The sequence below is a fragment of the Haliotis asinina genome, chromosome 4, assembly GCF_037392515.1.
Source record: "Haliotis asinina isolate JCU_RB_2024 chromosome 4, JCU_Hal_asi_v2, whole genome shotgun sequence".
NCBI lineage: Eukaryota > Metazoa > Mollusca > Gastropoda > Lepetellida > Haliotidae > Haliotis > Haliotis asinina.
In genome coordinates, this window is record NC_090283.1 from 14,193,098 (window position 1) to 14,213,761 (window position 20,664).

Sequence of the window (20,664 nt, forward strand, 5' to 3'; positions counted from 1 at the left end):
AGTAAGAACTGAGCATAACGGATGACGTCATAAATGTCATCGATCAAAGTGTTGACATTACTGATCGACTTAATCCCCGATTGTACAAACAAGTGCAGAGGGTGGCACGGCCGCAAAAGTTAATTTTAAACTGACAGCAAGCGTGACGACCTATGGCTCTAACGCTCGCCATTAGCCTGTAAATACTATTCCGTGATTAAATATTAGATTTATTTAGAAATATATGCCATTTATCGCTGGTTATAAGTGCACAGCAAACTCTTGTGACATTGCTTGACCCAGGATACATAGAATGGCCGATCTATCTCAGGTATAAATGGCGCGTGTCATATATTATAAGTAAATATACCCACAAATTCACGGTAAAGTGTCTTCAGTGAAGATTTATAATGCAGAACATGTTTGACATATATTTCGTGAAGTGAAATAAAAATTTGAAGATTAGAATATGACTTAAATCTACTAAACAAAACCGCGGGTATTATGAGATGGATATGGTTTAAACATATTTTCATTCTAAAATAATCTGGTTTGGTGATCGAGCTGAACTTTGCTTATGTCAATATCTAATCGGTACATATGTTATCAAAACAAAACACACCCAAACTGATTACACAAAACGACAAATAAATCATGCATGTGCGTTGTATGTGCTTATGAACCTTAAGCTTGCAGTTACACTGTATTAAGTGTTTACATATATTTGTTTATAATAACTTATCAAATCGTTTAGACTTAAAAATGTTTTGGTGCAGGGACTCTATTATGCTTTTATTGACATCGTTGTTAGGTGAAGGTATTCCGCATAACACAGTTTGGAGACTATGGACGTAGAAACAGGTATTATTTCTAACAGCAGTATATAACTGAATGTAAAAAGATGATAAGAATGAAGATTTTTATTTACATCAACTTCTTTATTGTGGTGATGAAGGAGTAAGCATTAACTCCGAAACGTTGTGTTCTCATAATAAATAAGTTGATATTCATAAAAATCTTCATTCTTATGTACTTCACTTCTAAATGCCCTTCAAGGACGTAAAAAGGTGATGAACCGCATCTCCACTGTGGTATCCACAAGCGCGGGGTCGGTGTCGCATTCAAATCACCACAGCCGAGCTCAAGTCGACAGTGCACGATCTGACAGATCCAACTGCCATAATTCAGTTCAAAATAATCTTTTATTCATCATCTGTCAGCAGAGATTTGGATTCACTGATTGAGCTAGCAAATAAGATACTGTGAGCTAATGAATCCCACATTTTAATTGTGTCAGGTATTATCGATTGCTCATATTGCCCTACAATTTCTTGCTTGTAGCTTAAATTAAATTTATCACGGAATTTATATTGACTGTTTTCGGAGAAAAATTCAGGAACAAGGTCAAAGAGGTAGTCACATGCGAGATTTTTACGCATCTTATGAATATGTATTAGCATAATGTCGCGCCTTGTTTATTTTAGTGGTTTAGACTTTGTTTGAATATATAACCTATGATGAGTGGCGCCACGAACTGCGCCCATGTTACACACGAAGTGACTAGATGTTGTGCGTACGTATTCGCTCAAGAATATGGGACTGACCATTCGTACAATTATTCCTGGCATGGCAACAATAGTCACATATTGGCATCACAAACGATTTGTACATGAATTTGTACAATGGATACGGAACAGTTCTTCCGAAGCGTATCAAAATTGGTTCAATGTTTGTAAAACAAGACTAAATTAAAACCAACATTTGTGGTGAAGACACGGAGAAATCGTTGTTTTGTCAACAAAAATAGTCGATTTATTCAACAAAAATAAAACAAGAACAAAATCAAAACAGAAATAGTTGGTAATTAAAATGCAATCTGAAACAAAACAAACGAAAACAGGATTTAACAACCAGAAGTTATTCTACACTTATGATGCAAAAATGGAATACAAAGGTGATCAGTGATCGAATGAAATCAGATGGACGGAGAAATGTCTTTACTCGTTATCGATAAACACTTTACTTTAATTTCATTTGTAGTCACATGGAGAAACACACATCTTGTTCGTTTGAAGCGAGCCTCTGACGTACACTCTGTAGCTATGAGTAAGTATCATCCAAGGGAGATAATTCATACAACATGGCGCACGTTTCCTTAAATTCGTTTTTACAGTCGGTAAGATTATGTTTTAGTTGTTGACTCAGAGGACTGTTTTTGTAGTTTTGAATTTGTCAAGGCTGAACTCGTAAAGGAGCGTGACTTCCTCCAATAGTTAAGAATAGAAAAATCTCCTTAACATTTTTATTCCTATTTTCATGTGCATTTGTCACGTGCACTAATGCCTGCGACAGAAAGCAAGCCAGTCGGGCCTAAAGAATCCATTACGCAGAATAGGGCTTTAGCACTACCTTGCATGCTGAAATGGAAGAAACAAAACTTGCCTTGCAGTTGACAGCTTGTTAATACTCATTGTCCAAGTTTGTTTTTTTCCAGGTTGACTATGCTCTACAAAACAAAGATGGGCTATCAGCGGGGGTATGTATAATATTAGACTTTCATAAGTTAAGAAGGAACATACATACATATTGACAATTTTTAAAACCATCACAGTTCTGCTAAAGAAAAATGTAACTAATTTCTGTGCATATAAATTGTAGATAATCATGATCATAAATGATTATATAGACTGGACCTTAAGTTATGTGGCAAGGTGTAGAGTGACCGCACGGATGAGTTAACTTTTTTATCATGTGGGTAAGACATCTGATCTGGGATGATTCCAGCGTTATTCACTTCCAGAAACCACATGCCTGTTGCACATACCTAAAGATTTATATGTCCTCTCATAACTGTGTTTGTTTTAGGCCAAAGGGGAATTGTGTACACAAGGTATTTTACTGAAAGATTTATCGTGCCTATGTACCAGGATTTAATGGGACAGTGTGCATCCAGTATGCACAAATGTAGAGAATGGATGCCAAAAATAAATCACTGCGTCCATAGGGACGCCCAATATTATTCTCTGTACGTACTACACGTGTTACTTAACCAAGTGTTTGGTTGTTTCTGTCAGAGTTTTCGGGCGCATCATTTCATCCATCAGTCCACATGATCAATGATTCATTCAAGGTTCTGAAAAAATGATAAAAACAATTCTCTATGCTGTATTCATAGGACCCTGATATAGTCCCCAAGGACCCAACTTATAAGTAATATACCAGTGAAGGTATGTGGTTGAAATCCTAGAGTAGGTCTTCAGCAAAACATGCTTGCTACAAAAGTCAACTATCCTTGTCGTAATAGGTTACTAATGGGATTTTGGTGGTGAGGCTCACTGACTCGGCTGACACATGTCATCAGCTCCCAATATGCAGATAGGTACTGATGCTGTTGATCACTGGATTGTTTGGTCCAGACTCAGTTATTTACAGACCACCACCTTATAGCTGGAATATTGCTGAGTGTGATGTAAAACTGAACTCACTCACTGTTCACAGGAACTATTGTCATTTCAACATGCCCACATTGCAAGTCCTCGGTGCCAGTTGGAACACCCAGAGTCACAAGTTCAGAGAGTCCTGGATCCCCCCTACGATGAAATGGTAGCAGCCCACATCAGGTAGGGTACTGTTATAACTGTATGCTTGTCATTGTATTGTGGTCATCACATGGTATAAAAGTATTTAAAGTATATAAGAGTAATGTATCGGGATATGCAGGCAACAGTTCACGTGTCATGTGTATTCCATTACTGCTTGAATATCAGGTAGCATCACCACAAGCTTCATCTTTGAACTAGCTTCATCAAAACATTAACATCAGTAGTAGTCTGAAAATCAGGGACCAGATGCACAAACTCTGTTTCAACACAAACTTACAATGATCACAGAACTGTGATCACTTTGAGCAATGGACCCTGGCTTGCAAATATAGCATGCAAGTCTTCTCAAATGGACAGAAGTCATGTATTCATAACAATAAATATTATACATGAACCAGTGGAGAACAGTAATTCATAGTGAATGAGTTTATTTTATGCCATATTGTGACGTTGTTGGAGATTTTGTTTTGTTTCAACAACTGTTTTGTGAATAATGATGCTTATCTACTCCAGATGCTGTTGGGCCGTTGCCAATCATGATTTCATTGAGGCGTATGGCTGTCAGGCTGTGGTTGTACAATATCCTTTACTCACCTGATATTTCAAGTGTTCATGCTGGCATTTGTCTTGCCCCAGATATAGGGCTGAGTATTGCAGGGAATTTCGTATTGCGATATTTTGCAATGTGAAAGCATATATTGCGATATGTATTGCAGTATATTGCATAAAGTATTATTAAACAAAAAAATACTTATAATCAAGTTACTGCTTGATTTACAGCACAAAAAGAAAAAAGAAAATCACTATGCCTCATGAAGTTTTTATAACAACTTTTAATCACCTAATCACCCAGGTGAGGGTGCGGGTTCGAATCCCATCAGCTACTCAACCGAAAAAGTACTAGAATTTGTACTTTAGTTAGAAAATGAAATCCCAAAGATGACATATGTTGCATTTGACCATTTTCTAAACGACATTATGTAATGATGGTCTGTAAATAATCGAGTCTGTGCCAGACAATCCAGTGATAAATAGCATGCACATTGATCTGTGCAATTTGGAACCGACGACATATGTCAACCAAGTCAGGAAGCCTGACCAAATGATTCCACAAGTCGCCTCTTACAACATGGTCACCTTTTATGGCAAGCATGAGGTGCTGAAGGCCTGGTCTACCATGGACCTTCATTTGTGTATTAGAAGTGAAGATCTGGATGACTGTCAAGATTGGATGGTCAGGCTTGATAACTTGACACGTCATCGTATCCCCAATTGTGTACATGAATGCTCATGCTGTTGGTCACTTGATTGTAAAGACTTTATACAGACTGTTGTCATACATGGAATAATAACTGACAGCAGCTTAGAACTAAACTAACCTGTGAATGTTTAAATATCCCCCAATGTAGGAAAAATGAGACCAGAAGGACAAGTGTTTGCTCCAGTTTGCTTCTCACAAACACATTTGTTCAAACCATGAACAGTAATCTAAAATGTCACATGCTGCACTGCAGATTTGCCTCCCTTGGATTAGTCAAACTCTTGTGATCATTGTTTCAAATCCTAGTTACTGCAAGTTCTGTTTCTAGTTGGCCATACCCAAGCTAATGGGTTTTTCTAAACTCACTCTTTTCGAATGGTAGATAAATCTGAGTTTTAATTTTCATATGATTATTATCATGTAATAAATTATGAAGGGTAACTGTCCTTATCCACTAGCATCTCTTAGTTTATTACTAAGATGTATGTCAGATGGTTGTTTGGCCATTACTCTATGTGAACCTATTCCAGGATTCATTATGCATATACACTGACCTTGACCTATAGCACAGCCTTCACCAAGGCCATGCAGAGTCAGAAAGAAGAGAACTGGTCCCTGCCCCTTATGTTCAGCGTGTGTCTTGATCTCCGTCGGTTCGCCATCAGTGTGAGTACTGTACCTTTGTATTCCAGGATGGAAAATTTGCATTTTGTCTTTTAGAGAAGTTTTAATCTTTCAGCAGACAGGAATAATCTGAAAGATATCTTGATGAAACCACAGGCAAACTGTAGCGCAAGTGGGGTTGCCCAGCGTAGAGAATATGACCAGTCTTCATAGTTCTTCAAAGGTTGGCAACACACTTCCCTCGCTTCGGTTCAAAAGGTATTTTTCGTGTCAAAATAAAATATCGCCACCATCAAAGGTACACTCACATTTCCTCACCAGGTTGTGATCTCCGATTTTCAACCCCATATTTGATAATTACTAACGTGAAATATGTTCTATTCAACATTTTAAGCGCCACTCGTGGTATTCAGTTCGTTCTTCGCCTCCATTACCCCTGCCAGCTTCCGGCTCAACGGAGTGAAGGAACAAGAATAAGCAGAAATTATAAAGATATACCACATTGCCTAAATTTATCATGATTCTGTTGGAATGTATTTGTCTTAAGTGTCGGCGTTGTTGTTAGATCTTTTGTAACATTTATTCTACAATAAACACACTTCTGGCGCAGCGGGCGTATGAAGCATGGGAGGTAACTCTTTATGTATTCCACTCGGAATAATAACTTGTTCCTTCACTGCTTTGAACTGGAAGCTGGCAGAGGTAATGGAGGTGAAGAACGGTCTGATGTACCACGAGTGGCGCTTAAAATGTTGAATAAAACATATTTCACGTGAGTAATTGTTAAATATGGGGTTGGAAATCTGAGATCACAATCTAGTCAGGAATTTGGAGTGTACCTTTGATGGTGGTGATATTTTATTTTGACACGAAAAATACTTTTTGAACCGAAGCGAGGGAAGTGTGTTGCCAACCTTTGCTCGCTTTGCTCGCATATATGAAGACTGGTCATATTCTCTACGCTGCGCAACCCCACTTGCGCTACAGTTTGCCTGTGATGAAACCTACTGGCACTACCCACTGGTGCCTGCCAATATCACATGATGACACTTCAACAGACACCACACTCCTACTGACGTGATGCCACCCTTCCTCCGGACAAGACCTAACAACCCCGTCATCTTCACATCCACCTCAAACCCCCTTCACCTACCCCTTTCAAAACTTCTTGACTTATAACCACTCCTGGCAAGTGGCAACCTCCTTACACACAACTCCAGCAACCCTTTACATGCACCCACTGACAAAATCTCTCCCACTGATATCTACCCCTGACAATACCATCTCCTGAAGGCCCACCCCTGACAATCCTGCTACACACAACAGTGGCAACCCGTGTCATCCCCTTCTGAAGACAACCCCGACAACACTGCTTCTTCTGACAGCTACCCCGATAATCCTCCTCCCCCCCTGGACAACCACCCTCACAACCCTGCTCCTCCCTACAACCACCCCGATAATCCTCCTCTCCCGTGAACAACCACCTGATAACACTGCTCCTCCCCACAAGCACCCTGACAACCCTACAGTCTCCTGACAACCACCCCGATAATCCTCCTCTCCCGTGAACAACCACCTGACAACCCTGCTCCTCCCCACAAGCACCCCAACAAACCTGCTCTTCCTGACAACCATCCTGATGATGCTCCTCCCCTGGACACCCACCCTGAGAACCCTGCTCCTCGTGAAAACCACCCCGATAACTCTGCACCTTCTGACAACCACCCCGTTAACACTGCTCTTCCTTACAACCACCCTGACAATCCTGAACCTACTGACAACCACCCCGATCATTCTACTCCTCTGGACAACTACCCTGATAATCCTGCTCCCCTGGACAACCACCCTGACAATCCTTCTCCCCTGGACAACCACCCTGACAATCCTGCTCCCCTGGACAACCACCCTGACAACCCAGCCCCTCCTGGCAAGCACCCTGACAGTGTGTATGACTGTTGCAGGCTGATGTCCAGGCGGTGATGAAGAGTCGAGGGAAGCCTGGGGAGAGGATGGAGAAAGCAGCTGAGCTACTTATGGGCTGCTTCCGTGTCTGTGCCAGTGACAAGTGAGTCACTTTTCTTTGAAAGGCATTTAGAAGTTATATAGATTAAGGAAACTAAGTTCTATGGATAGTCAACTTCTCTATTGCAATGGGTGTGACGTTTCAGTGTCATCACTTGCTTGATAGTGGTGTTAGTACCTACACAGAAATGTTGCTCCCTTTGCAGTAAAGAAGCAGACTATCCATAGAACTTGGTTTTCCCTCAAGTATGTCACTTGTCTGTATCTAGAGGAAACTGTGTCACTTTGTAGATATATGGCTGTATTTAGTGTTGTTCATTCTGTCCTTTTAATCAGTGGCAGACACATCCAGTAAGTTACACTGTAACAGCAGTTCACTCAAGATATTTCAACTGACTGATGGCAGTTGTTGAATCTTCAAACCAGTTACCAATTATCAGAAGTGTATACACACACAAAGCAACTTGATGTCAGTCGAGAATTATTCAGTGCTAGAAAACGAGGACATACATACTTTTATCATAGTCTGAGCTCTCGGACTCAGCCTTCTGACTGTTTGATCATTGGCTTCTGATTGCAAGGTGATTGTCTTCTGACTTATAATTGTCTCCTGACTCTTTGATCATAATCATCTAAATGCTTGGTCAATTGTAAACCAAAAGTCAGTGTAATCTGTAATCTGATTGGTTGAAAAACATGATCAAATGGTATTAGATGTCCAGAAACTGCAAGACTATTAACTGCGTATTGACACATTGAAACCTCGCAAACAATTGTTTTGTTGTGTCATTAACAGTGGTAACGTCATTCAAATCATATTGTGACATAAAGTTAGAATGACATCACAAATGAGCTGCTCCAGATGTTGCCATGGGAACCAGCTGAAACGGCCTGCGGATGACACTTCACTGCTGTACCCGTACTCGATGTAAACGAGTGCAGACAGTAAAACCCTTTGGTTTACTTTTGTGTCTACAATGTTGATAAACATCATGTGTTGGCCGATTTCCGGGTGTTATTGAGTATTTGAAGCACAGGAATATTTCATTTGAAACCTCCGGCTGATGCTGTTGGTTCCAAAATGCATTCCTGTACTTCAAATACTCAATAACATCCGAAAATTGGCCAACACATGATGGTTATGTCCTAATGGTCTTCTGAGCGTTTCATAATATTCTTCTTGGTGCTTGGTGAATGTCTTCTGATTGCCTTATGATTGGTCTTTGTCTTTTGAGTCCTTGATGATTTTTTTGTCTGAGTGTTACGTTTATGAAGGTTTTCTATTATTGCTGTGCAAATTTATGTTAATCCAGTCGAGCTGCAGTGGAAGACTCGAAGAAATGGGGAATGTTGAATCTTGTCAACCAGCTATTCAAAATATACTTCAAGGTAGGCTTTCGTGAGTGAGTGAGTGAGTGAGTGAGTGAGTGAGTGAAGTTTTACATCGCACTTGGCAATTCTGCAGCTACATGGCAGTGATATGTGAATAATGAACTCTGGACCAGACAATCCAGTGATCGACATCTTGAGCATTGATATACACAGATGGTATGTGTCAACCACGTCAGCAATATCTGACCACCGGATGCTGTTAGTTGTATGATTAGAGAACACATGCATATAACCCTTTGATCATCTATTGTAAGGTGTACTTTTTCAACTATTTGTCACTTCTACTATTTGTCACTTTTACTCCAGATCAACAAGCTTCACTTGTGTAAACCTCTAATTCGGGCCATTGACAGTCTGGTCATCAAGGATCGGTTCAGTCTCTCCCAGCTCATCACATACAGGTAGGTCTTTCTGTCTTTCTCTCCCAGTTCATGACATACAGGTACAGCTGTCTGTCATTCTCACCCAGCTCATCACATACAGGTTGACATGTCTGTCTCTCCCAGCCCATCACATACAGGTACAGCTGTCTGTCTTTCTCTCCCATTTCATCATGTAAAGGTAGATCTTTCTGTCTCTCCAAGGACATCACATACAGGTACAGCTGTCTGTCTGTCTCTCCTGGTTAATCACATACAGGTAGATCTGTCTGTCTGTCCTGATTAGTCACATACAGGTATATCTGTCTGTCTGTTCCAGGACATCACATACAGGTAGATCTTTCTGACTCTCCCAGAACATCACATACAGGTATATCTGTCTGTCGCTCCCATTTCACCACATAAAGGTAGATCTCTCTGTCTGTCTCTTCTGGGTAATCACATACAGGCAGATCTGTCTGTCTGTCTCTTCTGGTTAAACACATACAGGTATATCTGTCTGCCTCTCCAGGTTCATCACATACAGGTAGGTCTGTCTCTCCCAGCTCATCACATGCAGGTAGATCTCTCTATCTGTATTTCCCAGCTCATCACATACAGGTAGATCTCTCTGTCTGTCTCTCCCAGCTCATCACATGACGATATATCTCTCTGTCTGTATTTCCCAGCTCATCTAGAGCCAACTAGAATGCCTGGGATTTCAAGGATCTCAAAACTAGTATCACTAGATGCATGCATTGAAGGTGCAAGGTCTCTTTCTGGCAGATGGATCAGATTGTATGTTCTTTGTATTCCTTGATGTACATTACAAAGGACTTGCTTCTGCTGACAGGTACTATGTGGGGAGGAAGGCGATGTTCGACAGCGACTACAAGGCAGGTATGTGTTGATGTGTACACACTCCATCATTCTCTGCCCACAGAGTTGACTCCTGTCATTTCTTCCTATGTAACTTGTGTTCTAATATGCCCATATTACCCATTTCTCATAAAAGCCCCAAAGGCCAAAAATGTTAACTTGAATTATCTCCCTTCTTTCTGTTGCCTCTGATCACATGTTACATTGACTTAGCTCCATTATGGCATGGAGTTAGTTGATCAACGTGCAATGGATAGATTGGGTATTTCATGTTTAACTGAAAATCAGAAACCAGTGCAATATAGAGTGTAGGATTCAAAGGACAAGATGTATTTCTTTATGTGACACTTAAGACATTTAAAGGCAAATGACATTCAAAGAATTGATTTAAAGGCAAGTTTGTTGGTTGTCAACAAGGAGGGTGGAGACGCCATTGATCCTGTCTAAATGAAACGTTTGCACATCATCATTGGTGAATGAGCCGTTTTGAAACAGCGTCGCTGATTGCACAACTTAATCTGATTGCATTCAATCATGACTCCAGAACGTGTGCACAATGAAAGGGCCATATTTGAACAGAGGTTACATAGGAAGATATGACAGGTGTAACCTTTGTGGGACACTTGACTAGATGTAGCAGCATGTGGGAGTTCAGGTAGAGAAGGTCCCTGTGTTCAGTTCTCAAGAAGATCTGGATCTGTGGGGAAGTCCAGAAGTTTGTATTTTTTATGAGACCCCTGAGTATTACCCGTGCTTGTATTCCTCATCTGTCTGTTGAAAAAACATCCTTAATCCACTCTTTACAATGTTATAAATCCGTTCCTGACACTGTCGATAATCCATGCTTAGCACCGTTGATATTCTCACAACACTGTTGATAATCCTCTCTTAATAATTGATAATCCTCTCTTAACACTGTTGATAATCCTCTCTTAACATTGTTCATAATCTCTATTAACACTGTTGATAGTCCACTCTTAACAATGTTGATAATCCATGTTTAACACTGTTAATAATCCTCTCTTACCACTGTTAATAATCCACTGTCAACACTGCTGATAATCCACTTTCTGTACTTCTACTATTTGTGTTTTGTGTTGGCTTCAGCGGAGGAATATCTCACATTTGCATTTGAGAGGTGTCATCGGCAGTGCAAGAAAAACAAACGTCTCATCCTCATCTACCTCATCCCGGTCAAGATGCTGCTAGTGAGTGTTACCCATGAACATCTGGGTTAGATTAGGTTAAGGAAAGACCACGAGTTACAGGATCTGGTGTTCACACACACCAACTCAAACCCTGACCCTGACCCTGACCCTGACCCTGACCCTGACCCTGACCCTGACCCTGTGGTAATTTGGATACGAAGATAAGTGGCTGTGACCCTGATGCTGGTCACATGTCATCATATGCCATAGATTGATGCTCATGCTGTTGATCACTGTATTGTCTGGTCCAGGTTTGATAATTTACAGATTGCTGCCATATGAGTTTAACATTGGTGAGTGTGGCTTAAACACACAAAAGTCTGTTTGACTCTCCAAGAGTACATGTCCCTGCAGTGATGGAAGACAATCACCCAATCTGTTACGTCTGTTACTAACTTTCATATACTTTGTTCATGTTTATGAATTCATATTTATTGGACCTTGTCTTCTATCTCTTCAGGGACAGATGCCAACGTTCAGTGTTCTACACAAGTACAACCTCAAGCAGTTTGCTGATGTTGCACGGGCGGTGAGGTAAGGGAGATAATGCATTCACAAAGTCATGAGTTGGCAGGGACCAGCAATTCCTCCCTCTCCACAAAACCATTTCCCAGAGGAGCATTTCTATCTAAACCTTGGACCTCAGGTGTGATTTCTGTGCACACCTCCTGATCCAAAATCCTATGCCCTTATTCTTGAAAAGTTCATAGCCCTAAGAATGCTTAACTTTGACCGCAACCAGTGTGTTAAGAATGGGCTTAAGAAGTCTGTGAGGCTGTGAACACTGTCATCCCTGCTTAAACACTGCTATGATGCTCTAACACTGTCATCCCTTCTTAAACACTGCTATGATGCTCTAACACTGTCGTTCCTTCTTAAACACTGCCATGATGCTCTAAGACTGTCATCCCTACATAAACACTGCCATGATTCTCAAGCACTTTCATCTTTGTTTCCAACACTGACATTTTTAGTTCTTTCATCCCTGTCTCTAACACCGTAATCCTTGTCTGTAACCTGTTTATTTAAAACACTGTTTCTGACTCTATCATGACTATCTCAGACACTTCCCTCTGTGTTTCCCAGTTCAGGCAACCTACTGCAGCTGAACACAGCTCTCCTGAAACATGAAGCGTTCTTCATCAAGTGTGGTATCTACCTGATCCTGGAGAAACTGAAGATCATCACTTACAGGAACCTATTCAAGAAAGTGTAAGTCAGACATGAAGCATCCAATCATATAGCCACGTTGTTAAAGTGTTGGTCAATGTCACGCCAAGGAGCCGTGGACATTTCCCTATGTGGGTAGATTGTGTGTCTGGTATCTCCTGTTGGAATACTGCTGGAATATTGGTTGTTGACATTCACAACATTCACCTCCTCTGTCACATCACCATGGTGATGCATGCATCTGTGTTTGTTACAGATATTTGATTCATCAGAAGAACCATCTCCTGCCCCTCGAAGACTTCACAATGGCCCTGAGACTCATGGATGTAAGTTCAAAACATATTCACCTATTCTAGTGTTACGGTTAAGAATTTTCCGTGACAAACTATGTAAGAAACCCCCTGTTAACCAGCAAAACAGTAGATCAGGCGTTGACGGATAAAACGTTGGCATTGTAACTAGCCTTACATTTTCAGTCGTTTCCTAAAAGTACGAACACTTACTGCCATCGCCAAAACTGTAGAATGCCCTCAAAACAATGTCTCCCGGAAGTAAACAAACAGGAAGTCAAGGGCAGATAATTCCTGTACAAGCCTGCTGCCAAAATCCTAAGAATGCAGATCATCTATTATACGAAATGTGACCCATCATAATTATTTTTCAAAACACTAAACGTTGTGACCCAATAATAATTATTACTGAATTAATAACAAAATATACAGAAAATACACACTCGTAACACTAGTAATATCATTATGCAGTCACCTCTACTTACTTGTATGTAAATACCAGTGAAGGTTCAGGTTAGAAGTGATCTTTAGCAAGGCATGTTTGCCATGAGAAGCACTGACAGGATCTGGTGGTCAGGTCATATGTCACTGTATCCCATTTACGAAGATCGATGCTCATGCTGTCGATCACTGAATTGTCTGCCCCAGGTTTGTTTATATACAGATCTATGCTGTATACCTTGAATATTGCTGATTGTAGCACCTGTGAGTCCTTGCAACCTTAATATGACTCTAAATGCTAGATACCGCTGCCGCAATCTCAACAATCAAACCTCTCATGCCAATATTTGTTAGCTGCTAAACAAAAGTGAATATGGGTTAGGACCAGCGTCGATTTACTTGTACTTGATGCAAAAGTTAACAAAAGTTGCCACAACGTCCATCGACCTCTCTTTTGGTCAAGAGTTGATGGTCTAGAGTGAACGATATCAGGTTGGTACTCATACTGTCAACAATTGGATGATCTGTCCCGTGTGACTGATAGTATGAGCACTGATTTCATATAACAATAAGCAATATGTGGAGTTTTGGTCTTGTTGTAATAAGACCCATGAATATCCAGGTTTGGATTGATCTTCAGTAGCCCATGTCTGTCGTAAGAGGAGACTAATGGAATCGAGTGGTCAGGCACTCTGACCTATTTGACTTATGTCATCGGTTCCCATTTTTGTAGATCGATACTCATACTATTTATTACTAGATTCTCAGGTCCATTCTCAATTATTTACTGACTGCCCCCATATATCTTGAATATTGCTGAGTGTGGCGTAAAACTAAACTCACTCACTCACTTGTAATTGTCTTGCTTGTCTGAAGTCTGTATATGTCATATGTCTGTTATGTTTATTCCAGGTTGAAGACATTGATGATGATGAGACACAGTGCATCATCGCTAACCTTATATATGAGGTGAGTGACGTGCTCAGTAGGTTTCACCTAGCAGGAATTGGGGCAAAGATGGGAACGAACTGCATGGCCACAATGGCCCCTGGTATGGACACCAGTTGTATGTCCTCATGTTGTAATCACACATGACTGGAACCATAAACAACTTACTAGCGGTATAAATGTTGATACAGATTCCCATACAAAACGAGACGAATGAAAGGTGACATATTCAATGTTTGAGGATGGAGGAGATCCAAAACAAAATACAAAATATTTTGTAATGGTAGATCAGTGATGGGTACTTGGGTTCTCGAATCTGCGTTCAGCTGGAATTGAGTTCAATTTCTATGCATTAAGTACCCAGAAAGGGAGAGAACTCTGTAATAACAAGAGCAGATAATAACTTTCCTTCACTGACGTAAAACACATTTACATCATTGGTGTTAATGGAGGTTATTATTAAGGACTGTAATATATCTGCCCAAGTACTGTGCTCTAATGAGGAAAACAAAAGTAAATGAAATAGCCCCAGATAGGTTTTAATGTCTTATTGCCATCTTTTCTATAATTATCTTTGTCAAATAGTGACTGAATAGTAAGAAAGTTGACAGTGGTCAGTTCTTTATATTTCTGGGTACTCAATTCCTATTCGGGTAAGTACATGCCCGTCCCAGGCATAATCAGTGGTAATAATAGAACTAGTGCAGTAAGATCCCATGTAACAAATAATTACAGAAAAAGTATAACAGAAATGATTCTTGGACCATTCTGTATTCATACATGGATATTTTATGTTTCAGAACAAAATCAAAGGCTACATCTCCCATCAGCATCAGAAGCTTGTCGTCAGCAAACAGAACCCATTCCCTGTTCTCTCAACTGTGTTATAGCTCATCACAGCAACATCTGTAACATTTCTCATCTTCATCATCATTGACGTCCCTAATAATCTCCAGGGTCTACCTGCCAATAAATCTCCACTATACCCAGGATGCATCTGTGAGGCAGCCTGTTGAATTTATTACCTCCCTTGGCTGGCTTTTTATCCAATCAGGACCCCGTTTCACAATGCTCTCATAACTTTTCTCATAGCATTCGTTCCACCTGTACTGTAACATTGAGGTACGAATGCTGCGATAAAAGTTACGAGATCTTAGGCTTAAAGAGAACTTTGTGAAATGGGACTCAGGTGTCTATGCTGGGAAGTTGAGTCCACCAGTCACAACTCACTTTCACTTCTTAAATAATCTAACGGATTAAACTTGGCAACATAACACAAATGATGCAGAGGTACTCTGAAAGAGGTAGAAGGAGTTATTGCATATATTGTAGGTTTGTTAAGTTTCACACTGATCAATTTGTCCATAGGATTTCTCCCAAATCTGAGACACAACCTTTGCAGCTGCGACTGCTATCTTTGTAGACACTGGCAAGCTTGGTTATAAAGGTGGCTTAGCTGATTGGTTACTGTGAGAATGTGGAGCCAGCAAGGTTAGGTAATAAAATTATAGATGTATCCCAGGTATAGTGGAGATTTATCAGAACATATACCCTGAATATACCACATCATTGACGACCTTAAGGATACAGCTGTACATATTCACAGACCTTCCAATGCATGAAGTACTCCTCATCAGTATCATTTTGTCATCAAAGGCCAACTCCCTGTCTAAGGTTACTAATCATTCTACATAAATGGCTTAAGTTAGGGTTGTTTCTATGTACAGCTTGAAACTTCGTTCAAGCATTCCTAACATAAGACACTTGACTGGAAATTGTATAACATTCAAATGTCTGTCCTTGAGGCTTGCACTGTTGGATTGTAGCTTCAGTTATATTTCTTTCATTTGTGATATTTAACACATGTCAACATGTCTTCATCTCAGTACATCTGTAAACCTACACATCATACTGTCGTTTTCTTAAACTTTCAGTGTGATAAGTTTAATGTAACGCAACAGTATGTGTATCCAGTGGTTACTATGGCAACTGGGTTAGAATTTGTCTTTGGCAATCTATGCTTGTCTACAGAGGCAGACTTGCTGACTTGGCTCAGGTGTCATCGCATCCCAATAGGGTAGATCGATGTGCATGCTGAAGGTAGGAATTAGTTGAAAGTTTTTACGCTTATGTTGACAGTAATGAAGCAAGGTGGCAGACTGGGAAACCAGAAACAGGGTCCTCACAGTGTAGCCTATGGGGAACAGAACCTTGATTTTCTTTGTAATGATGGTGATAGTGAGACCTGGACTGACATCAGGTATTGATAACGTAGGAGGAGGCGTGTTTCACAGCTGTCATGTAATCCACATGTACATATTCATGTCAGTGTTCATGCTGTATGTATCGTATACATCTCACTGTACAAATAAACATCAAATGTGAATGTTTCTGTTTGTACTGTAAACAAACTAAAGCTTGGGTGGTTGAGTGAGTGAGTGTTTGTATACCAGCAATATTCCAGCAATATCACGGCAGGGGACCAGAAATGGGCTTCCCATATCACACCCATGTGGGTAATTGAACCCAGGTCTTAATAATAATATGTGTATTTATAATGCGCTGAATTCCACACATAAAGCATGCTCAAAGCGCTACATTAGGTATTTTCCCTCAATCACCGGATGTCAATCTCAACAGCACATCGTATTTCAATCTCAACTCCCTGGGGAGTATACAACTCTTGCTGCCACTAGGCGCACCGAGTTTATTGTGGCTCTCTCATCCTAACGAGGTACCCATTTGACAGCTGGGTGGACTGGGACACATAGTCACAGCACTTTGTCCAAGTTTACTGCACGTTGCTGTACCCGCAACTAGGTGTATGCACGTGTTCATGTGGCCACCATCTGGTCATATGCCAACGGATTCGTGGGTTCTTTTAAGTGCACAGGGTTGCGTACTGTACACTAGGGGTTGTGACAACACTGAAAGAGTCTGCACACAAAGTTGACTCCAAGGTTTTTACACCCGGTCACAGGTGGGCTCGATCCCGAAACCTCAACCTCGCTGGATCACTAGCCTGGCGCCTTAGCCAGCTCGCCCACCATGCCCCCAGGTCTTCAGCATGACGAGCGAACGCTTTAACCATGATGCAGCCCATCACCCTGTTAAAGCTCTGGGTTTATGATTATGACTAAAAACAAATAAAATAACCCATAATTGTTAATTTAGAGACGACGAAGATCCTGGTTAGAGTTGGTCTGCAGTAACCCATGCTTGTCGTAAGAGGCAACAAATATTGCTGAATGTGGCATTAAACAACAAATATTGCTGAATGTGGCATTAAACAACAAATATTGCTGAATGTGGCATTAAACAACAAATATTGCTGAATGTGGCATTAAACAACAAATATTGCTGAGTGTGGCATTTAACAACAAATATACAAGCTGTAGACTGACTGTAAATATTTTATTGACATGTTGCGTACTGACAATACATGAACTTTGTTGATACAAGAGCAACATGGAGACCATTAGCCACAGAACAGTAAGAAATGGAGGAATGTTTTTTTTATGTTTTAAGTGATATCACATTAATGGTTTTTCAAGCAAAGCTTCTGACAGTGCAGTGGGCATGTATTCAGCATCTTGAATAATATGATTTCAATGATATTTTCATAAAACTCATTTTTTGCTTCACATGTTTACAGATCTTCAAATGCTGTCAGAAACATCAGTTCTAAACCATTCTCTTCCCACAGATGTTACTTGTCATATCTTCCTGCAAACCTCTGTTCCAATGCAGCTATATTTCCCAATGATCTTAAACTCCCTTAGTGGCAAAAAATCACAACATGAATCATCTCCCTTATTTCTATCCAATCAGAACATGTGTTACATTGACTTTGATCCAACATGACTAATGCAAGCAAATATGGAGCCACAAATATTTCTCCTCTGCCGGGGACTTGTGTCTCTTGTCACCATTACATGACTATGTTCTGTATTGAAGAAACGTCTGCACATCGTGCAGGGGAAGAGGTTCTAGATTTCTCAAAACATGCAGAAATTATAACGCCTTGAGAAGGATCACTTTTGACACAAAGTCGCTGATTGCACAACAAAATCTGATTGCAACCAATCATGAATCCTGTACACTGGCTCCATGAAAGAGACATATTAGGACAGAGGAATGTAGGAAGATATGACAAGTAACCTCTGTGGGAAAAGAATGGTTCTAAACAAGCAGTGTGTGTCACATGTTTATAAATATGGAACATTATGCTAAAACTACTTCTCAGTCGATGTCAGCTGACGCTGAAAATGACATCAAGTCTAGGAAAATGTTGATATGACAATGTTTTGGTTTACTTGATGAAAACTGTACTCTACCCAGGAGCTGATATTGGTAGCAATATTTAGTCCATATCTGTGTGTATATTTAGCACTCAGAGGAATATTCATGTGAGCAGATTTAGGTATTGAGTTTATAATTACAGAACAAAATATATATTCTGGGGAATTTTTGTATGTCAACAAGACCAAACAGAAATATTTCGAAAAAAGAAATTGATAAAAATATTCACATTCCAGAACTTTTTGGGGGTTAATATGTGCATTACTGTCCAGATTGATCTTGTTAAGTGCTATTCATAATTTAATTGGGATACAAAGTCTTTCATACAGTATCATTAGTGAGTGAGTGAGTTTAATTTTTAGTAATATTCCAGCAATATGGTGGGGGACACCAGAAATGGGCTTCACACATTGCAGCCACGTGGGGAATCGAACCTGTGTCTTCTGTTGGCAAGTGAACACTTTAACCACTAGACTACCCCACCACCCCCAACTGAATCATGAACACCAGACGACATGTTACAGTGATGTGTACTTATATGCTTAAAGATAAACATGGTTAGCACTGCATTCTATTTCTTCCCCAATACGAAGTAACCAGCATGATTTACTCAAGGCCATGAAAGGAAAGTGTTAACATTTTACTGATGAAGACAATTTTATCATAATACACTTAATAAACCATCAACATAACAGAAAACAAACTTCACGACATACTTGCACAACATACAGAGATGTCACATTGCTGTCACCAAGTTAAAGCTTATCTGTGCCATGGAGCAATCTTGACCCTTGCCTATCCACACTATACGCGACCTTCAACCTTCCCTAACCACACTCTGTAAAACATTACCAGTGTCCTTGCAACTTTGATTTCAGGGACTAAGCGACTTTGACCCTTTGTAACTCACACCCTTGATTTATCTCAATGTAAACTCAGCGACTACAAAGTCAAAGTGTGTATGAAAGGGTCAAGGTCAGTTGAGAAGGGTCAAGCCAGCAGGAAAGGTTCAGTTCTCAAGTCAGCGGAACACAGTCACAAGAAAAGCAGTAAATCACTTAAAATATAATTACATATCAAACTTGGGTCTTTGGATAGTTGGCATGTTGTTTCATGCTGCACTTAGCAATATTCCAGCTATATAGCTGAGGTCTGCAAATAATCAAATCTGGACCAGACAATCCAGTGATCATCATAATGAGCACATGAGCATCACCATCTACACAGTAACAAATTTTACGACAAGCATGGACTACTGAAGACCAGTTCTAAACTGGATCTTCTGGGGTTGTTGGATAATAGCTACAAATATGATATGGAATTTATGCAAACATTTTCAAATTTCATGAAACGTGTGCCTGAGAAATGTTTTTCAGAATAAGAAGAAAAGATTAACTTGCTGTATTCCAGGGTTTTCGTTTTTAATCAATCAAGCTGCAACTTCACACACATCCATTTCACAATCTGAAAGCTGAACTGTTACAAGGGCAAGAGTTCAAACAACAATTGCAGATATATTTCTTGGCCCTAATTTCTCGAAAAATAACTTAGTTTTTACTCAATTTTCAAACTGAGTTTGACAATTTAAAACAGCAAAATTTTGAACAAATGCATTTTTAAAACAAAAGCAACAACTTCAGAGATCTATCCCCCAAACTCACATGGCCTAGTTTGAGTTTAGTATCAATTTCATTTCAACCTGGGAAATGCTTTTTCCTGCATTTTCACAGATTTTGAGCAAAAATTCAAAACTCAGGTAAGACTTAAGTTTGTTTCGAGAAATCAGGGTCAGAAATAAATAGCAACAACTTGACGTCAATGTTTGCCATGAAAGGCAACAATGCATAATACACAGATCCACAAACAGAAAATCTGTCTGATTCTAAATACCGTAATTACTCTATTGAGTATGCCATGACCAACTTCAGTTGGTAAACGTCATTATGAGTGCAGATATGAAGAAAATTTTATCTACTCCCAAAGATGCAACAGAGTATGTTTGGATATTTCACTGCTTTGAAAACATGTGAAGTCTTTGCCTTACACTTACCTTTAAAAAACCTTTGTTTAAATTTAACTATTCTATAGTTTTAATCGTCCAAACTAAACATTTTCTTTTTATCAAGTTGCTGGGGTCAACCAGTTTAATGGAAAAACATCTAATGTTATTATACAATCATCAACACA

At 39.9% G+C, this 20,664-nt stretch overlaps 1 protein-coding gene across 1 annotated transcript; it reads left to right on the top strand.

Moving 5' to 3' along the window:
• The first annotated feature begins 2,099 nt into the window (after positions 1–2,099).
• LOC137282285 (PCI domain-containing protein 2-like) lies at positions 2,100–16,561 on the top strand. The gene is made up of 15 exons (XM_067814020.1): positions 2,100–2,155; positions 2,474–2,515; positions 3,478–3,599; positions 4,095–4,160; positions 5,412–5,508; positions 7,428–7,531; positions 8,802–8,877; positions 9,187–9,281; positions 10,093–10,139; positions 11,226–11,326; positions 11,787–11,860; positions 12,413–12,538; positions 12,753–12,822; positions 14,140–14,196; positions 14,976–16,561. The coding sequence occupies exons 1-15, from the start codon at positions 2,120–2,122 to the stop codon at positions 15,063–15,065; spliced, it is 1,203 nt and encodes a 400-aa protein (XP_067670121.1). The 5' UTR covers positions 2,100–2,119; the 3' UTR covers positions 15,066–16,561.
• The last annotated feature ends 4,103 nt before the right edge of the window (positions 16,562–20,664 follow it).

Bases quoted from the DNA above. Each gene is read 5' to 3' on its own strand.
- LOC137282285 (XM_067814020.1), top strand. From the start codon at position 2,120: ATGGCGCACGTTTCCTTAAATTCGTTTTTACAGTCG. The intron at 2,156-2,473 runs GTAAGATTATGT...GTTTTTTTCCAG, and splicing joins TAAATTCGTTTTTACAGTCG to GTTGACTATGCTCTACAAAA. The intron at 4,161-5,411 runs ATATCCTTTACT...GACCTATAGCAC, and splicing joins TGTCAGGCTGTGGTTGTACA to AGCCTTCACCAAGGCCATGC.